Raw genomic sequence first — 17109 nt, forward strand, 5'->3', positions numbered from 1 at the left:
CTTTAAACAACTTATCTCTTGTAAGTTACTTCGTACAAAAAAGTTCCAAAATAATGTACACTACTTACACCATAATCCAATTACAGCTCTGATAAAATGGCCGGGATATAGTGTGACAGTTCTGCAGTGAGAGACTGGAAGCCATTCACCAGCTGCGAATGGAAATCTTGGTCTTCCTCCCCGATGAGCCTCGAGTGGATGCGTATCGCTCGCTTGCACACAGCCATAAACTCTAGCAATGCAGCAATCAGCTGCTGGAGCTCCTGGGACCGGAGCTTTGTCGCTGGCTCTCCAGAAAGGAAAGCCGAGCATACTCCTAGCACACCGCTGTTCACCTGACAGTACAAGGAGCCATGAGCACAACAGTACTAGAAAAACACCACCCCAACGCTTACCTGTACTGCAACGCTGCCCTGAAGGATCCTTTGTAAGCTCTGCAGCCGAGGGAGATGGTCACCCTCGGAGTTGCGAGGCTCTTCGAGTTCATTTCTCAACGTAGCCGTCCTCGCTTCGATCATGCCTATGGCATTCTCTATGGGAGAGAACTCTCTCGACTCCGATTTGATCACGAGAAGCCGGTTTACCAGAGCGGGAAATGAGCCGTGCGTCTGCACGACCGTCCGCCTCTTCCACTGGTCCTCCAGTCCGCCTTGCGACTTGCCGTTCTTGGTAAACGGTGTATCAAACAGAAAGTGATCGAACACACGAGCACAGCTGCAAGCCGATGGTCGACCAGCTATTCGTTCCTTCCGACTCTCCAAGTCCTCGCCTTCAAATATCGGATCCACCGAAGTTATTTGCAGATAGCACACGCCACTTTCTAGTTCGTCGGCTTTGACCTGGCGCGAATCTGGTATTATGTGCAGCGTTTGGTCGGCACCCAGAACCAGCTCGTAGATGTGGCCCAGCTTCTCCATGATATCACCCAGGCGCACATCTTTGGCTTCCCTGTATACGTACTCCCGTCGATTGAGCTTCCCAAACTGTTCCCCGTAGAAGCCGACACGGTAGTATGTCGCATCGATGAAGGGCAGCGGGCTCGACTCCTGCTCCACAATTGACTCGTAAATAGCCGTCAGCGATGTGTGGCACTTGGCAAGCTGACCATAGGCTTTCCTGCTCTTGTGCACAGGAATCACCAGTTCCACAATCGCCGCACAGAAATGGAAGAGCTCGGCCTGCGCAAAGAGCTTGTTGCCAAGCTGTAGATACTTGACAGCTGAATCCACCGTCAACTTCGACGCCCCATAGCCTTCTACTTCGGCAGCCGATGCCTCCACTGAGGTGGCAAGCATCGGACAGATCCTGCGGAGCGCCTCCAGATTATCTCGCCCCCAAACTAAATCGTTTCTCGCTACCAAAGCCTGTAGACACCCATGCGTCAGTGTGAACATGCAACGGTAGCCCTTGTAGCTAAACTATACCTGCATAATCACGCCCGCTACGGCTACAGCACACTCCGCAGCTTCGGCCCACGACTGCATTTCTTGGTGGGCGTCACAAAGGTGAAGCAGCCACATTATGTGTAAATCAGGCACATGTGCGTATGCGACTGCCAAGCTGTGGAAACTTTCTGCTGCCGCATACTTGTCCGTTGTCATTATGGTCCCCTGAAACAATACTCCAGTTAACCACACAGCGAAGTAGCAATATGCACGTACCAGGAGAGCGTGCTCGATGCTTGCATCCAGAGCTTGCAGCAGGGCCACAGACATTTCTCGAACTTCCGACCACCGCCAGAGATTATCACGATCTCCATCAACCGCGGCATCTAGACAATTCGCCGGGAGACCACATTCTTTCAACAGGCCATCACTTATTTCTTCTGAAGCCATTTCTTGCAGTGATCTTTTCAAACGGCGAGCTTCGCCGCTCTCTTCAAAACTGCCATCAGGCTTCATCTGGGTGACCTGCACTTCAGACATTAGTTCTGAGAGTGTTATTGTCAGCATGACGCGCAACCTGGCTGTACTTTGAAAGTAATAAAAGGAGCTCTGCACTTGGCATCAAACACGTTAGAAACACCTGAGAAAACAGACACAGAGCTCACCCGAATAAGAATTTGAAGGCCCACAACAGCTCTCTTTCGTATCGAGTCGTTCCGATACACGGCAAGGTGCAAGAGATGGAACGCAATCTGCTTCAGGAAACGATCATTTTCTCTGCCCATTAGCGTCGCTCCATGACGTGTAAAGAGGTTGTTGAAGACAGGAAAGAATGCTTTCCAGAATATAAGAGGTTGGCTGTGGGAGAAGAATCCCGTAAAAATAGCAGTGACACAATCCAGCTTTACGTAGTCAGTAGCAATGCTGTGCACAGACGCAACGTCTATGAATTTCTCCACTATTTCGAGCACCTGTAGGCTCACTGAAGTGCTAAGGTTCTCCTCCCAAAGCTCCTGTACAGTTCAGCTTGAATATAGAGAGCAACATCAATCCATTTTCTTACGAGTTTCTGCCTCAGCATTGGGTGCAGGCTCTCGCGAAGAGCTCTGTTCGATGCCATTTTTCGAGAAGACTGTGCATGCGCCAAAGCTTCTCGTAGAGAGTAGGGCTGACTTGGAGAATTTAAATGAGGACTTGGCTTTTTCCACAGGTGACCATTTTCAGGAGTTGCCTGAGGCTGCATCCACTGTAAAATGATGGTCTTAGTTATCGCTTTGCCTGAGATTCAGCACCTCACCTTCAGCTCCTGTCGAGAAGCTTGGCTAAAAAAAGTATGAACTGCGGGCGACAGCGTATCAGAGTATTTGGGTGAGTATGCACCTTCGCTTTCCGGTGTTTGCATTGGTAAAGCTCCACCCAAGGAATCATGCATCTTCCTATGCTGCACGGAGAATGGGAAAAATAACTTCGTAGAAAAAGAGTTTACCTCAAAGAGGGAGAGACATTCTTCCATAAGCTTAAAGAAAAGTCTCGTACGAGCGACGCTCTGCTGCCATGCTTTTATCAATGACATATCATCAAGATGTCGGATAATTTGTACAACGCAAATTAGAACTTCTCGTTTCTCTGTCGCATTAAGATTGTAAAACACTGGCATTTCATCCAGAATCTGAAGCACGCCCTTCAGAAAACGAGGTTACAAAGCTTGAATCGGAACATACCATGCCAACAAGTTGGAAGTATAGTTGTGATATGTACAGCTTGTCCTCGAGCTTCTGGTAGCGGCAGTCGAGCTCGTGCTTGCATGTGAGGACCACCAAAATGCGTGCTGCCTTTACAGAAACGCTTTAGAGCTCCCAAATACGAAAACTCAAATCTACCTTCGATCTTTGTGATAAATCATCGTGATCCCACGTCAGGAAAAGTTCTTGCATAAGGCTTGAAGCAAGATAGTTTCTGCAAATACAACAAACTAAATACGCTTGTAAGAATGAATATATCCGTACCTTTCAGAAGGGTCTCTTCCTGGCATTTCAATAAAAAGATCGTGGTCGCAGATGACTTGTAAGAAAGTCAACTTACACTCGTGCAAAGAAGATTGGCAAACACCCGTAAACTTGTCAAAGTACAGAGCAATCTACAATAAAAAGGAAGGCATCGATTAGCAAACGCAAAAGTAACCAAAGCAACTTACAAGCTCAAACACTTGTCGGGGATCAACAACGGAAAGTAAATCATAGCAAAAGAATGCCAGACTGCTGTTCAACCTTCTGGCTAGGCTGAGGCCCTTTTTGGATCGATCGTGAACTTCCGTAAGCAAGCAATCGTACAAATTTGACACGCAGCGAAAAACTTCATCCGTTAGTTGCAAAGGTGGAGCATCCTCGTCTGCAAGGCAAGTTAATATCGGTAAGAAAGGTGGTTCAGAAAAATCTGACCAGTAGGAAGGTTTTCCGGGAAAAGTCTAGCTTGTTCTAAAGCCATAGATCTAACGATCAGTTCGAAGAACACCCAAGCCATTGACAGCACGTCATCATATACAGGTCCAACTCGGTAGCCTTTTGCCTGCAAGAAAACTATTTCATGACAAGCTAACGAAGTTCCGATACTGCTACCTTGCTTCTAGCCAAGCCCCTCCAAACATTACACAATCCAGGGTAAACAGGAGGCCGACGCCCACCGAAATCATCAAAAGCGTAGTCAATAAATTGAACAAGATAGCGGTTTCGTTCGGCCCCGTCAGACGATTCTTGTTGCACCCTGAAAAGTTTCAAAACTGAGCGATACATTCCATTTTTTGAAAAGAAAAGAAAAGAAAACAGACCTTGTAAGTATATTCACCATGGCACGAAATGCAGCAACCTGGCACCAGCAAAAACGTATTTATAGCACAAATATAGAACTCCACATCATTAACCTGAAGGGTTTCCCCGCTGTCACTGATCAGATGCAACAACATATTCATCAAAGGTTGCAAAAATTGTAGCATGGACGTTGAATCCACATTCTTCAGACTGTTGATTGGCTGGTATTCATATATGTGTTAGGACTCTTCAATAAAATTGGCGAACAAACACAAACCTCCAAAAGCTCGGAACCCCAGGGAGCATTGGCCCTTAAAATGTGGCGATCAAATTCTATAGTGAAGTCCCTAATGCGCTCGTTTACTGAATATAATGAGGAACAAAGACGCAAGCGCAGCCTCAGCAATGCCCTCCCATCTTCCAAATGCTCAATTTTGTCCTGAAGAAATAACAATATGATACCAGTGAGCTATTTGCGACAGTACCTTTACAGAGTCTTGAAGATAATGCGGAACAAGATCCTTTAGGATCGGAAGGCTGGCATCAGAAAAGCGCATGCTTCTGTCGAAGAGACAATCAAGAATAAGTTTCAAATTTTCAACACACGTACTGAGCACCAGCTAAGAGGGGCAGGATAGCGTAGCCGACGACTACCTGCAACAATACCAAAAGTGAGAGACATGATGTTAGAGGAAGGAAAACAGCGTACTGGTTTTGGAGCCTCGAGTTTCATATTAAGATCCACGTGGAATAAAGTAAAAAGAATGTGATGTTGTGCCGTTAGTACCGCCGGCAAATTCATTTTAAATTCGTCATGGTAATATGCCGTTCGAGAAGCCACAGCAATTTGAGAATATGCCCACTCTCGCATGCCGGATTCAGCGTCACGGGGGTAAATAGCCTGGTGTAAGAAGAACTAAGCATCTGGCTCACAAATACAAGACATACCTCCATTGCAGGCGTCTGGAGATCAATGTCATCCTTTCGGACCTCCACCCTGATGAAGAGATTCCTCTTCTTACTAAACGTTACAGACAGCGGGTACACGTAAAGGCAGTGTATCGACTGCGTAAAAGGCTCACTCTTTGTAAAATGCCGAAACTCCATAAGAGGATGCTGGGAAAGATTAAAATTGTTAGGAACAACGCGTCACCACAGCACATCACTTACATCTGCAGGCAGCAATCGCTGCTTCACCTCAACGTTCCCAACCCGTCTCTTTCTGTTGTCCAAATCCGCATCACTGCTCCTTCCATCTGCATCGCCGACCTGACTATCCTGGTTGTCAGGACTGCTACATACTGATGCTGCGTCTGGATCTAGATCCTCGGGGGCAAGGCGCTCGACTTCAAAGCGCAACGTAGCTTTGATAGGTTTATGAGCTTTCTTCTTCGGATCCTGCAACATACGACTCAGAGCGCCGGGCAGCAATGATCCTTTACAAACCTGAAGCCAGTCTTCATTGTAGCATTCCTTTACACGATTAAGGCCCGGAACGTCTAGCATGATGGGGTGGCCAAGACGCTTCCCCGCTTCCCCAACCGCGTCTGCTCCAGAGAGGGGACTGCTTGGAGAAGAGATACCTGTCATTGCCCCAGTTACACTCAAGTCAAACAACGGGACGGTGGCCCAAGCGAACGGCTCTTTGAATGGCATTATTCGAGCCCATACTTGGAGCCTTTGCTTCTCTCTTTCCGTCAAATGAGCCTGAAGGCAGCGGTTAGCTTCACGGTCAGAGCTGATCAAGTAAAGAAAAACGTACAGGCTCCTTACGCGAATACACAGAGGATTTTACGCCACCTTCCTCAGTTGCATGCTTCTCGAGCTGCACAAGCATACAAATGGATGCCGAAGGAGCATCCACCGAAAAGATGGCACGCCTTTGGATAGCCACCGTTCCCTGAATGAGAATGTGAGACTAGGTGCGGAGTATGCGCGCATCACAAACCTCGCAAAATTCGCCAGGAAGGAACTCGAAATAAAAATCTTCAGACAGTTTTTCCCGCCTTTCTCGATGATAGAGGCTGAGGCTCCCATAGATTGGCTCTGCAGCGGACAGGCAGGCGTGAGGCAAATTTGCAGCTGCGAAAGCGGATCCAACGTACCCACGAAACCTGCTTGAAGCTTGAGTTGTAAGACCTTGACGGCAACCTTGAGACCACTGTCGCAAACAGCAAAGAAGACAGACAGGTAAGTAGCGTAAATGCAGAGAAACACCACAACCTGCCAAGAGAAGCTGGAGGGGGTTCCGGCAGTCGCTGGCCACTTATAGCGCCTCTCTCGGATTCCCAGTTGAATGCAGGCTCGTAAGCATGAAGAGGGGAGGGGCCGAGATGCTGCTGCACAAAGAGAGGGGAGGGGGGGATTTATTCCTTCCACCACCGAGAAAGTGAGGACTGCACCTTCAGCTTCTTTGTACGCCCGGGAGTATTGGTGGCCTCTTCGCTGTCACACGCGCTTGGGCCCTGGCGCAGGTTGGAGAGGTGTAACTCTTGCAAGGGAAAGGCGCATCAACAAAAGAGTGTGAGTGCGGGGGAACGAGGCAGTGGGCAGGCAGAGAGCTCTTACCGGTTTCTACATCGGTGTCGGGTCCCTCGAAAATCTGATTGTGAAAGGCAGGCCGCGAGACGCTTTGGTAGTGGCCGTACTTGGCGTCATCCGTGAGCCAGGCCGAGCTGTAGGATTGCAAGACAAGCTTGAGATGGGGGCAGTGCTCCGCATCTGCTTGCAGCTGCTGCAGCCAACACCAGCAATCAACAATAAGCTCCCCAGGATGAACAAACCTGTGGATCCAGCTCCAAGGCGCTTGACGGGAACGCCACTCCCCGGCTCATCCTCTTGAACCGCTGCCCGCGACCGGGAGCTGCCATGGCGATCTACCTAGAGGCACGCTAGGACGCAATGCAGGTGCGCCCTACCATTCACCATTCACACTGTTGCATTGTGGCTCACCCTTGCGCACCAAGCTACGTGACCTCCACGCGACATCATCATTCCCGCCTTGGCCGCCCTCCCTCCTCCTCCTCCTCCTCCTGCGCATCGCCAGCGCCCTAGCCCAGCCAACCTGGGATATTCCATTCCCCACTACCACGTGGACGGTGAGGATGGTCATTATATGCTATGAAACTTGGATGGGAATGGGATGGCAGCGCTTGCTTCCTACCCAGAAAAGGACAGCGCACTAGAGACCGATCCATTGGCCGACCTGGCCGCCACCAGCAATCGCTCCAGCCAGAAATGCCGCCGCTCCTCCTCCTCCTCCTCCTCCTCGCCGCCACGCTCCTCCATGTCGGCCTCTCCGACACCGTGGCCTATGATCACAGGGGCCTTATCATCAATGGCCAGCACCGGATGCTCATCTCGGCATCCATCCACTACCCTCGCGCAGCTCCTCAGGTATAGCCACCCATCTCCGATTCTCTACGCAACCTCTGAGTTCATCTGCAGATGTGGAGCCAGCTCATCTCCAATGCCAAAGCCGGTGGAATTGACGTGATCGAAACGTACGTCTTCTGGGACGGGCATCAGCCCACCAGGGACACTGTAAGCTCTTCCCCGGGCGCTTGTACAGACTTGATTCTTGCTCCATTCCCTCCAGTACAACTTCGAGGGGCGATTCGACCTGGTTTCGTTTGTCAAGTTGGTCCACGAGGCGGGCCTATATGCCAATCTCCGGATTGGGCCTTACGTGTGCGCGGAATGGAACCTCGGGTGAGAATCTCTCTCCTTCGTTGCATGCAACAACATTCCTTGGTTTTCATCAGGGGCTTCCCCGTGTGGCTCAAGGACGTGCCAGGAATTGAATTCAGAACAAACAACCAGCCGTTCAAGGTATGATTCACGCGCTCGTTGCTCAAGATTGCATCCGCCCCCGGCACCAAGTTTGTCAACTCTTCAGGCGGAGATGCAAGCGTTCGTGGAGAAGATCGTGGCGATGATGAAACATGACAAGCTTTTCGCGCCTCAGGGTGGACCAATCATACTGGCTCAGGTACTCTTGCATTTCTTGATTGTGGGCAAAGAAAAGCAGCACAGATTGAGAACGAGTATGGCAACATCGACGCGGCATATGGAGCGGCCGGAAAGGAGTACATGGAGTGGGCCGCAAACATGGCCCAGGGTCTCGGCACGGGTGTGCCCTGGATCATGTGCCAGCAGTCGGACGCACCAGACTACATCGTGAGCTTTTGATTATATAACACTTTCATGACACCCTTTCGCTCCTGCAGCTAGACACTTGCAACGGCTTCTACTGCGATGCCTGGGCTCCCAACAACAAGAAGAAACCCAAAATGTGGACCGAGAATTGGAGCGGCTGGTGAGCCACGTTTGAGGAAGGTTGAATGCCCCTTGGTTATGTCTTGGATCACCCACAGGTTCCAGAAATGGGGAGAGGCATCCCCGCACAGGCCCGTGGAAGACGTTGCCTTCGCTGTAGCCCGTTTCTTCCAGCGCGGGGGAAGCTTCCAAAACTACTACATGGTTGGGGGTTGGGCTCTTCCTTGCAATGTGCTAAAGCTCGTCTGGAAACCTTGCAGTACTTTGGCGGCACCAATTTCGGGCGATCATCCGGAGGCCCATACGTTACGACCAGCTACGATTACGACGCACCCATTGATGAGTTTGGTATAAGGGTTGTGTGGCGTAGTATACCATGCTAACGCGGGTAACGTGCAGGAGTAATTCGCCAGCCCAAATGGGGCCATTTGAAGCAGCTGCACGCTGCAATCAAGCTCTGCGAAGCCGCGCTTGGCTCCAACGATCCCACCTACATTTCCCTGGGCCAACTGCAAGAGGTAAACACGGGCTTCTAAACCTGGTCTTCACCCTCTTGCAGGCCCATGTCTACGGGAGCACGTCATCCGGAGCTTGTGCAGCTTTTCTGGCAAACATTGATTCCAGCTCCGATGCCACCGTGAAGTTCAACTCTCGGACGTATCTTCTACCCGCCTGGTCTGTCAGTATTCTCCCCGACTGCAAAACAGTCAGCCACAACACCGCTAAGGTCTCTCACTCTCTCTCCCTTCTTCTCATGCTGACGATGAAACATTTCTATCCGAAGGTGCACGTTCAAACAGCCATGCCAACAATGAAGCCCTCCATCACGGGGTTGGCCTGGGAATCCTATCCTGAACCAGTCGGAGTGTGGAGCGACAGTGGTATTGTGGCATCGGCATTGCTCGAACAAATCAACACAACCAAGGATACAAGCGACTACCTCTGGTACACCACAAGGTGGATTTTGACTTTTCTCCGGCTACCTGGAGCTTTGCTTACACCCTCTGGGCAGCCTGGATATCTCTCAAGCAGATGCCGCGTCTGGAAAAGCACTTCTTTCTCTTGAAAGCATGAGAGACGTTGTTCATGTCTTTGTCAACGGAAAACTAGCAGGTAGCTGGCTTTCTAGATTTCCCGCTCTAAACACTTATATGGCATGATTCAGGCAGCGCAAGCACAAAGGGAACCCAACTGTATGCCGCTGTGGAACAGCCTATCGAGCTAGCCTCGGGGCACAACTCCCTGGCGATTCTTTGCGCTACGGTTGGCCTACAGGTTGTCTATCTGACCACCGCAAGTGTGTGCGGCTTTCTTACTTCGCTCCGCAGAACTATGGTCCATTTATCGAGACATGGGGTGCCGGCATCAACGGCTCGGTCATAGTCAAGGGCCTTCCCTCGGGTCAAATAGATCTCACTGCTGAAGAATGGATACACCAGGTTCGCTCACCACAATGAGCCTTTTGTTATTCTGTGTGGACGCAGGTAGGCCTCAAGGGGGAAAGCTTGGCCATCTTCACGGAGAGCGGATCTCAGAGAGTGAGGTGGTCGTCGGCAGTTCCTCAAGGGCAGGCATTAGTGTGGTACAAGGTAATCTTCCAACACCATGGTATCACATGTATCGTGTGGATTGCAATGCAGGCGCACTTTGACAGCCCCAGCGGCAACGATCCGGTGGCTTTGGACTTGGAAAGCATGGGGAAGGGCCAGGCATGGATCAACGGGCAGAGTATTGGGCGCTTTTGGCCATCCTTGCGTGCACCAGACACTGCCGGATGCCCTCAAACGTGTGACTATCGCGGCAGCTATTCCTCTTCCAAGTGCAGGAGTGGCTGTGGCCAACCTTCTCAGCGATGGTGAGCTGTGGACCTTGTACAAGATTACCTAACGTCTCTACCTCTAGGTACCATGTTCCACGCAGCTGGCTCCAAGACAGCGGAAACTTGGTGGTGTTGTTTGAGGAGGAAGGTGGCAAGCCGTCTGGTGTGTCATTCGTGACCAGGACGGTGGTTTGAAAAGGCAGGCGCCGGCCCTGCTTGCTTCTTGTGCTTGCTGAGGTAACTGGGCCGACAAAACAAGCCTAGTAAATATATAGCTTCCCAATTTCTGGGATCCCCTTTCAAGTGCGGCATGGCATGTCCAAGAAACGAGCAGCGCCCAAGGGAGATAGCAGCGGGCATTTTCTATGGAGCGCCCCGAGGAGGCGGTCATCAACAGCCCCCTCGGCTCTTGCACTTGCTACGCGACATCCGCAGCGATCTTGGCCAAGAATCCACACCCATCGCGGCCGGGTTAGTTGAATGTTGTGCTTTGGCTGTTCGAGTGAAGAGTGCTTTGGAAGCTGGAACAGGGATGCTTGGGCCACGTTCGCGAGGCAAGAGCAGGCCCTTCAATACGCCGACTGTCACCGCCATGGCCTCGCCGTCTTCACGTACCAAGACCACACAACGGGCCAAAGGCGATTCCTTGTTACCTCTCACCTCGAGTTCTGGAGGAGGTGGGCCTCCTCCCCCGGACCTCATGATTCTAACGCATCGTGCACCGCAGATACGAGAAGATGCACGGCAGCTTGAGGCACCACTATGAAATTATACGCGAGGTAAGATTGCTGCCCGAGCTGTAGGTGGGCTGGATGCACATTGCTGCGCATGCATAGAATACCCCGTGCAATCTCTACTTCGATCTGGAGTTCAACCGGCACACCAACCAGGGCGCGGATGGCGATGCCATGGTCGACCTCCTGCTGCAACTGCTCGCCTCCACGCTCTACGAGGCTTTCTCGATCCGCTACAACGTGGCCTGGACACTGGAGCTCGACTCGTCAACCGCAGGTAATACTAGTCTTAGCAGACACAAGGATTCCTTCCTATAATGGCTTTATAGACAAGTTCTCTCGGCACCTCATCTTGCGCATCCCCAACACCGCCTTCAAGGACAACTCGCATGCAGGGGCGTTTGTTGCGCATGTAGGTGACCCTGTTCTCTTTTCCATGTTGGGATAATGTTTTGCTGCAGCTGTGCTCGCGGATACATGTGCTTCGCGGGCGTGACAAGCACCTGGAGGAGCTTTATGTCATCACCGATCATTCTTCCACCTCCAGGCTGTTTGTCGATCAGGCTGTCTACTCGCGTAACCGTTGCTTCCGCCTCGTCTTCTCTGCCAAGGCTGGAAAGACGGCTATCCTGGTCCCGACGTACAGATTCGCCTCCGGCTCCGAAGTGGTCATGGTCAGTCCCCGCTGCTCCTCCCTGGAGGCTTGACTTCATACAAAGCCGTTGCAGGACGATATTACAACGTTCATGCAAGCGCTCGTTTGCAACGTGGATGCGAATTGCGAGACACTTCTCACATTTGACCGCGGGGTAGGCCTAGTATATCCTTCACATTTGTTGTTAATTATCCGCTGAAGGCTGCTGGCGAACACCCAAAGTCGCTCTCCAATATCCAGCCTCAACAGAGCGTCGCTTCCGAAGCATCGCCATTTGGTGCAGTTGATGCGTTTGTGGAATCAATTTCATCCTTTGGAAACACTCCGGGTGCGTATATCCTACTCGTGCGTTCCTGTCTGATGCAACGCAGGAAAGATTCGAAACTGGTTTTGGTTTTCGGAGCTCGGCATTATTGTCTATAATATTTCGGGCAACCGTTTCTGCGAGCGAGTGGGAAGGCAGCACAAGAGCAACAACGGTATGATTGTGTGTCTTGTTCTTTCTTTTGTTGACGCGTCAACCACTATGCAGTCATGTACATCATCAACTTACGACGAGCAAGCTACTATCAAAAATGTCATGATCCGGATTGCAGGGGTAAACGGCTATATAACTAGAGCAAACTTGACGAGTTACTGTGCCCAGGATACAAATCTCCTGTGAGACCTGTTCCATGCCATGTTCTCCCACCCGCAGGTTTTCACACACACGACGCAGAGACACAGATATACAGGCGGTGAATGCATCTTTTATCCGTGTCGTCAAAATTACAGCGCCTGCGTTCTGTTGTTCAATCCTCTCCTTCCTCCTCGCCTTCCCCTTCAATGGACTCTGCACCAACTTCTTCGTGAGTGCCGCAAGGTCCTGCCGGGCTTCAGAGAATTCTCCCTCTTCCATGCCTTCCCCGACGTAGGCGCGCTTGGCGTACATGAGATCAAACTTGTGATCAATTCTGGAGAAGACTACTGCGTTAGACATCATGCAGACGGCTCTTTGGACTCGCCCCCGGGAACAACTGTTAGTGGCTGGTAGTTGATGCCAGACTTGACGCCTGTGGGACACCAATCAACGACCTGATGGGTCTTGATGGTAGTTCTTAGGGACCACGTCACATCGGTACATGAGGCAGCAGGCCATGTACTTGCCGTGACGGGGCGCACTTGGCCATCATGGACGCGGGCTCGAACGCCGTACTCGTTATCTCGGACACGGACAGCTGCTCGTCGTAAGCCTTTTCTGCGGATATGACTGGAGCGTACGAGGATGAATCCGGGGATAAGGCACCAAGTTGGTCTGGAACTCTGTAATGTCGGGCACCATCGAAGCGGAGCAACGTCGTCAGGGACGATATCACCTGATCGTCACACGCACACACGCACACAAACAAGCATACCTGTGGCACGAGCCTGTTGAGGTTGGTGTAGGTGATGCCGCAGCTGTCGTAGATGGCCAACGTCGGTGTGCTCCAGCAGGGAATGGGTGGAGGGCACGCTGTTGTAGGGCTCCACAACAACAGCCGTGGACACTAGAGGCGACGGCTAGACCGTAAAGCCAAGCTTCGACTTCTTGCCGTAGTCAACCGAGAGGCGCTCCGGAGCCCCACGGCGTTGAAGATAAGAAAGCCTTCAATTGTCTGCAAGCTTCCTGATACGGTCCGAATTTCGGTCCAGGCACAGGTCGACGATCTCCGTTACACGGTCCGACACACGTTATCGACGATGGCCTTGTTGTCGGGCACTCACTTGACTAATGGCCACGGGCGAAATTACTAGCGGCATCTTCCTTGCCACTGATAAGTTGCTCGGGGTGGAAGAGTTGACTGTATGTACCAGTCCTCACTTCTATCACCGTGGGTTCCAAGTCGAGGAACAACGAGCGCGGTACGTGCTTGCCCGCACCTGTCTCGCTGAAGAAAGTGTTGAAGGCGTCGTCACGTCCGCTAATTCTGTCAGTCGGCATTTGGCCATCTGGCTGAGCACAGCAGGGCTCGCTCAAAACAAGCAGGGAGTATTTTAAGTAGCTGGATTCCATGCTCCAGGGAGTAGAGCTCCCAGCAAGCATTGGACCCCTGCTTGGCCAATGTGGATGGAGATGCACTCCATCATCTTGTCTTGCTGCTATGGTGGTGTTAATCGACTCACTGGGTGAAGCAAAGAGCCCTACAGCGAAAATGAGCCATAGAAAGAAACGAAGCACTCCCCCATGAGTGTGTAAGTGGGACGACTCTTGGCTTCAAATTGATTATTGGGAATAAAAAGAAAAGAACCTGCAAGAGTTAGCTGATTTCTCCCTCATTGTACGTGTTGAACCCAAGCACGCAGGAAACCTGTACATTCGGATCTATTGCCACACACATACCATCAGGAGACACCAAGGTGGAATGGTCGTCCGTGTCCAGCAGAAGGTGCACCGATCATAAATTGACAACTCCCATTCTTGTTCTCTGCATTAAACCACAATCAATCCCTTTGAAAAACTCAATGCTTACCAATTGAGCAGGAGCTCTTTCACTGCTCCAGTGTTATCATGATGATGTAGGCTGTGACCATATATAGGGATGCAAGCTACCACATCCTGCTGTGGCATTCTGCTGTAGGTCGTTCAAGTTCCCATCAGCTCCATGCGCCTGAATCCAAGCTAGTCTAATATTGCATGCAATGTCTCGCTCTGGCATCGCATCAAACACCCCTTCATCTCTTCAGTCCACTGATGACATTCCATGATACCACATTCTACTGCGGCTTCCTGCCAAGCACCATTATAGTTCAGGTGTGTTAATATATCTTGCTTCCCTCTTAAGAATGAACTTTTTTTTTTTTCCAGATTTGGAAAGCTAAGGAAAGACCCCGCAAGACTGGCTCAGCGTTGCACAAAGCTCATTAGCACTAGGTAGAATGGCACTTCTCATCGTACAAATGTTGAATTAAGTATGATTGTAGATTGTTGTCTGCATAATATGCCCTTCTGGTGGGGTTCTTATAAAGCAATGAGGGCAAGATGATACATGTAAAGCTCTCTGAAACTTACATGCCACAGTCAGCTTTGAAGTACAGGCCTTCTAATTTTTACAGAGAGGTTACCATCAATAATTGACACCATCTAGTGTAAGAAATATATCTCGAGAGCAAATATAAATTACCATAACGTCAATACTTATAAGATCCTATCTTGGGGATTGAAGCAACACTAATGTCAGGCTCAACTTTACTTGAGAGGGATGACCATCATAGTGAGAACCGATAGATCAAGCCAGAATCTGTGTAGTCTTTTGCCAAGACGTACAAGGACGTTGCTAGTAATGCATCTTATAATCAGGAAACATCCGCATAAAGCATTCCGAAGTATTCGTAAGTATTACACCTACAAAGTCTATTTCCTTAAATTCCTTTTTAAAAAATAAACTAATTTAATCTTTTCGTTTAGTGAGTTTCGTTGGGCCCTCCATTCCCTTTAAAACAACCATCCCTGGTGTTAAATTACCAGTTTCTCTCTGGAAATCCTCACCCTCTTGGTCGACCAATGTGAGTTCGAATGATGCATTTGCTTGTTATGGCTAGCCTCTTAATAAATTCCGCTCAAAAGCTGCAACGCAGTGAAAGACCTTTTCATGAAAACATAAACATTAAAGTTACCTCCTTTGTCTTTTGACAACGGGCTTTGATACTATCAATTAGTTGTTGTGTCGTCAAGTTAGCCTGTAATCACATGTTGTGGTGAAAGACAAAAATGTCAATGCAGCTTACTCGATGGCTGGGATGCACATCAGAGTGGTGACCTGAACAGATATTGATTGAGTATGTGATGTCTAATTCCACGTACAAATGCAGATGAAGGCTTACGTAAGTTCATATTGCTTATGTCCCGGATAGGCTCGTCAACCTTTCTACCAGACCGCAACTCAAATTCTGCCAATAGAACAGGAGAGGGTGAATGAAAACCTTAAAAATAACATACGAAAACGTGGTGAATGCTTTTTGCAGAACTGTATATTTTTCTCCGGGCTCTGACGGGCCTGTAAAATAATATAACTTCAGGCAGATACGATATGGGGCTTACCTTTGGAAAAAAGGATTTCTCAAGAAGTCTTATACGGCTCTCCAAAGTACAAAATCTTGCCTGTGATAGTAAATGGAGTTAGTAACAGCAACTGAACTTTTCTATTACCTCTAATGTTTGAGTCGTCTTTGAAAGGCTTTCTTCCAGGGTGCTGAAGCGAGACCCCAGCTTCTCGGCTATTTCGCCCTGGTAGACGCTTGGTTGAGCACAAAGAAATGCTCGCGTTGATCAAACTTACTATTTTCAGCTTGATCTCGTCATAGCAGGAAGTAATGGCTGCAACATTCTTTGAAACCACCGGGGCTGCTTCATCATCTTCCGACGTTGATGGAGAAATAGAACACTTTCTCGAAGTCATTTCTGAACTCAGGGACTTATGGGTGTCCATCGTTCTTGGAAGAGATGCATCTGGACTTTTCCTTATTCCGCGATCGAGCTCTCTTGGAAGACTCGAGTCGATACCTCCAATCTAGCATTTTTAGACAAAGTAAATCCTTAATATACCTTAATATTTCGTTTACCTGTGTTGGTGATTTGACCTGAAAATCAGCTTCTGCTTGTTTTTCGTTATCAGGTATGTAACACGGGCTCGACCTGTCTTCCATCTGCACATGATGTAAATAGCTTCGCAGTTTAGACACCTAATTTGTTATTAACCTCGTCGTGGTCGGCCTGTATGCCTGGCTGCTCGAAAGTTAGGCGAGGTGTCGGAGAGAGCTGTCACATGCAGGAGATAGGGAGAAACTCTTGAGAGTGAAAACATACCTCGATGGCGAGCTTACACATTTTACTTATAGACGGCAATTTATTCTTGCATCTTGGAGATGAGGTGGTCTTGATTCTAAGAGACGGACTTTTGCGTTCCTGGAGCCAAAACGTGAATAGGACTGATAAAGTAAAGAAAAGAAAACAGAAACACCTCGTTGACCTCTTCATTTCTGGAGATCCTTTTATGCCTCGAGGACATGACAGATTCTGACTAATACAAGAGAATAGTGACAATTGATAATGCATAAGATACCTTTTTAGTTACACCTGCCCGTCGGGACTCTTTTAACAACTCATTATGCTTCCTTTTGCAGCACTGCTCATATTCTATTCAAGATAAGCGTCACAAGGAGTTTAACAAACCTGGACGACATCATGGACAAATATCATCTTTCTTTCTGAGAAACCTTTCGAGAATATCTAGCAGTGAAGAGGTCAGGTGCGTCTTGATGTCCATGTCATTGTTACCTGTGCCAGCGTCAAGGAACATCTATATCCAAACTCAGTCCGGAGAAACTTCAAGATGCACTCTATGAATCTCTGTTAGCAAAAATTAGTAGTGTACTATCTCTAGCTTTTGCTTGGTCGCACCAGGTCACTTTTCGCGTA

At 49.5% G+C, this 17109-nt stretch overlaps 3 protein-coding genes across 7 annotated transcripts; 2 read left to right on the forward strand and 1 right to left on the reverse strand.

The window, feature by feature from the left end:
• Position 1: 1 nt before the first annotated feature.
• LOC9629526 (guanine nucleotide exchange factor SPIKE 1) lies at positions 2–7199 on the reverse strand. The gene is given in 28 exon segments (XM_024662778.1): positions 2–335; positions 396–1364; positions 1425–1610; positions 1662–1994; positions 2051–2398; positions 2449–2826; positions 2872–3054; positions 3107–3217; positions 3266–3341; positions 3392–3522; positions 3580–3773; positions 3824–3950; positions 4001–4145; positions 4210–4247; positions 4303–4410; positions 4467–4628; positions 4675–4747; positions 4800–4843; positions 4899–5090; positions 5138–5305; positions 5360–5587; positions 5636–5896; positions 5952–6089; positions 6138–6235; positions 6295–6350; positions 6413–6680; positions 6758–6923; positions 6973–7199. Coding segments are annotated over 28 exon segments (5523 nt in total). The 5' UTR covers positions 7060–7199; the 3' UTR covers positions 2–80.
• An 80-nt stretch (positions 7200–7279) lies between these two features.
• On the forward strand, positions 7280–10586 carry LOC9629527 (beta-galactosidase 8). Of its 3 annotated transcripts, XM_002989023.2 has the most exons (18): positions 7284–7585; positions 7637–7732; positions 7788–7900; positions 7954–8020; positions 8088–8180; positions 8225–8368; positions 8419–8507; positions 8566–8671; positions 8728–8815; positions 8867–8985; positions 9027–9194; positions 9252–9424; positions 9480–9580; positions 9633–9742; positions 9796–9906; positions 9952–10056; positions 10108–10322; positions 10370–10586. In XM_002989023.2, the coding sequence occupies exons 1-18, from the start codon at positions 7310–7312 to the stop codon at positions 10479–10481; spliced, it is 2286 nt and encodes a 761-aa protein (XP_002989069.2). In that variant the 5' UTR covers positions 7284–7309; the 3' UTR covers positions 10482–10586. The 3 variants fall into 3 exon arrangements, with proteins under 3 accessions (XP_024518550.1, XP_024518549.1, XP_002989069.2); XM_024662781.1 differs by having other exon boundaries at positions 7283–7585; positions 9027–9424; XM_024662782.1 differs by lacking the exon at positions 10370–10586 and having other exon boundaries at positions 7280–7585; positions 9027–9424; positions 9956–10056; positions 10108–10224.
• On the forward strand, positions 10573–12558 carry LOC112341873 (DNA-directed primase/polymerase protein-like). 3 transcript variants are annotated; one of them, XM_024662787.1, is made up of 11 exons: positions 10573–10757; positions 10817–10963; positions 11014–11065; positions 11123–11297; positions 11350–11432; positions 11482–11694; positions 11740–11829; positions 11877–12003; positions 12047–12154; positions 12208–12273; positions 12322–12558. In XM_024662787.1, exons 1-11 carry the CDS (start codon positions 10597–10599, stop codon positions 12414–12416), a joined length of 1317 nt encoding a protein of 438 aa, XP_024518555.1. In that variant the 5' UTR covers positions 10573–10596; the 3' UTR covers positions 12417–12558. The 3 variants fall into 3 exon arrangements, 2 of the variants coding, with proteins under 2 accessions (XP_024518555.1, XP_024518556.1); XM_024662788.1 differs by having other exon boundaries at positions 11749–11829; XR_002990725.1 differs by lacking the exon at positions 12322–12558 and having other exon boundaries at positions 12052–12154; positions 12208–12272.
• Positions 12559–17109: the final 4551 nt, after the last annotated feature.

Source organism: Selaginella moellendorffii, unplaced genomic scaffold (genome assembly GCF_000143415.4).
Source record: "Selaginella moellendorffii unplaced genomic scaffold, v1.0 SELMOscaffold_93, whole genome shotgun sequence".
NCBI classification, from domain to species: Eukaryota; Viridiplantae; Streptophyta; class Lycopodiopsida; order Selaginellales; family Selaginellaceae; genus Selaginella; species Selaginella moellendorffii.

Bases quoted from the DNA above. Each gene is read 5' to 3' on its own strand.
- LOC112341873 (XM_024662787.1), top strand. From the start codon at position 10,597: ATGGCATGTCCAAGAAACGAGCAGCGCCCAAGGGAGATAGCAGCGGGC. The intron at 11,433-11,481 runs GTAGGTGACCCT...GTTTTGCTGCAG, and splicing joins CAGGGGCGTTTGTTGCGCAT to CTGTGCTCGCGGATACATGT. The intron at 12,274-12,321 runs GTAAACGGCTAT...TACTGTGCCCAG, and splicing joins TCATGATCCGGATTGCAGGG to GATACAAATCTCCTGTGAGA.
- LOC9629527 (XM_024662781.1), top strand. From the start codon at position 7,310: ATGAAACTTGGATGGGAATGGGATGGCAGCGCTTGCTTCCTACCCAGA. The intron at 8,021-8,087 runs GTATGATTCACG...TCAACTCTTCAG, and splicing joins CAAACAACCAGCCGTTCAAG to GCGGAGATGCAAGCGTTCGT. The intron at 8,181-8,224 runs GTACTCTTGCAT...AAAGCAGCACAG, and splicing joins GACCAATCATACTGGCTCAG to ATTGAGAACGAGTATGGCAA.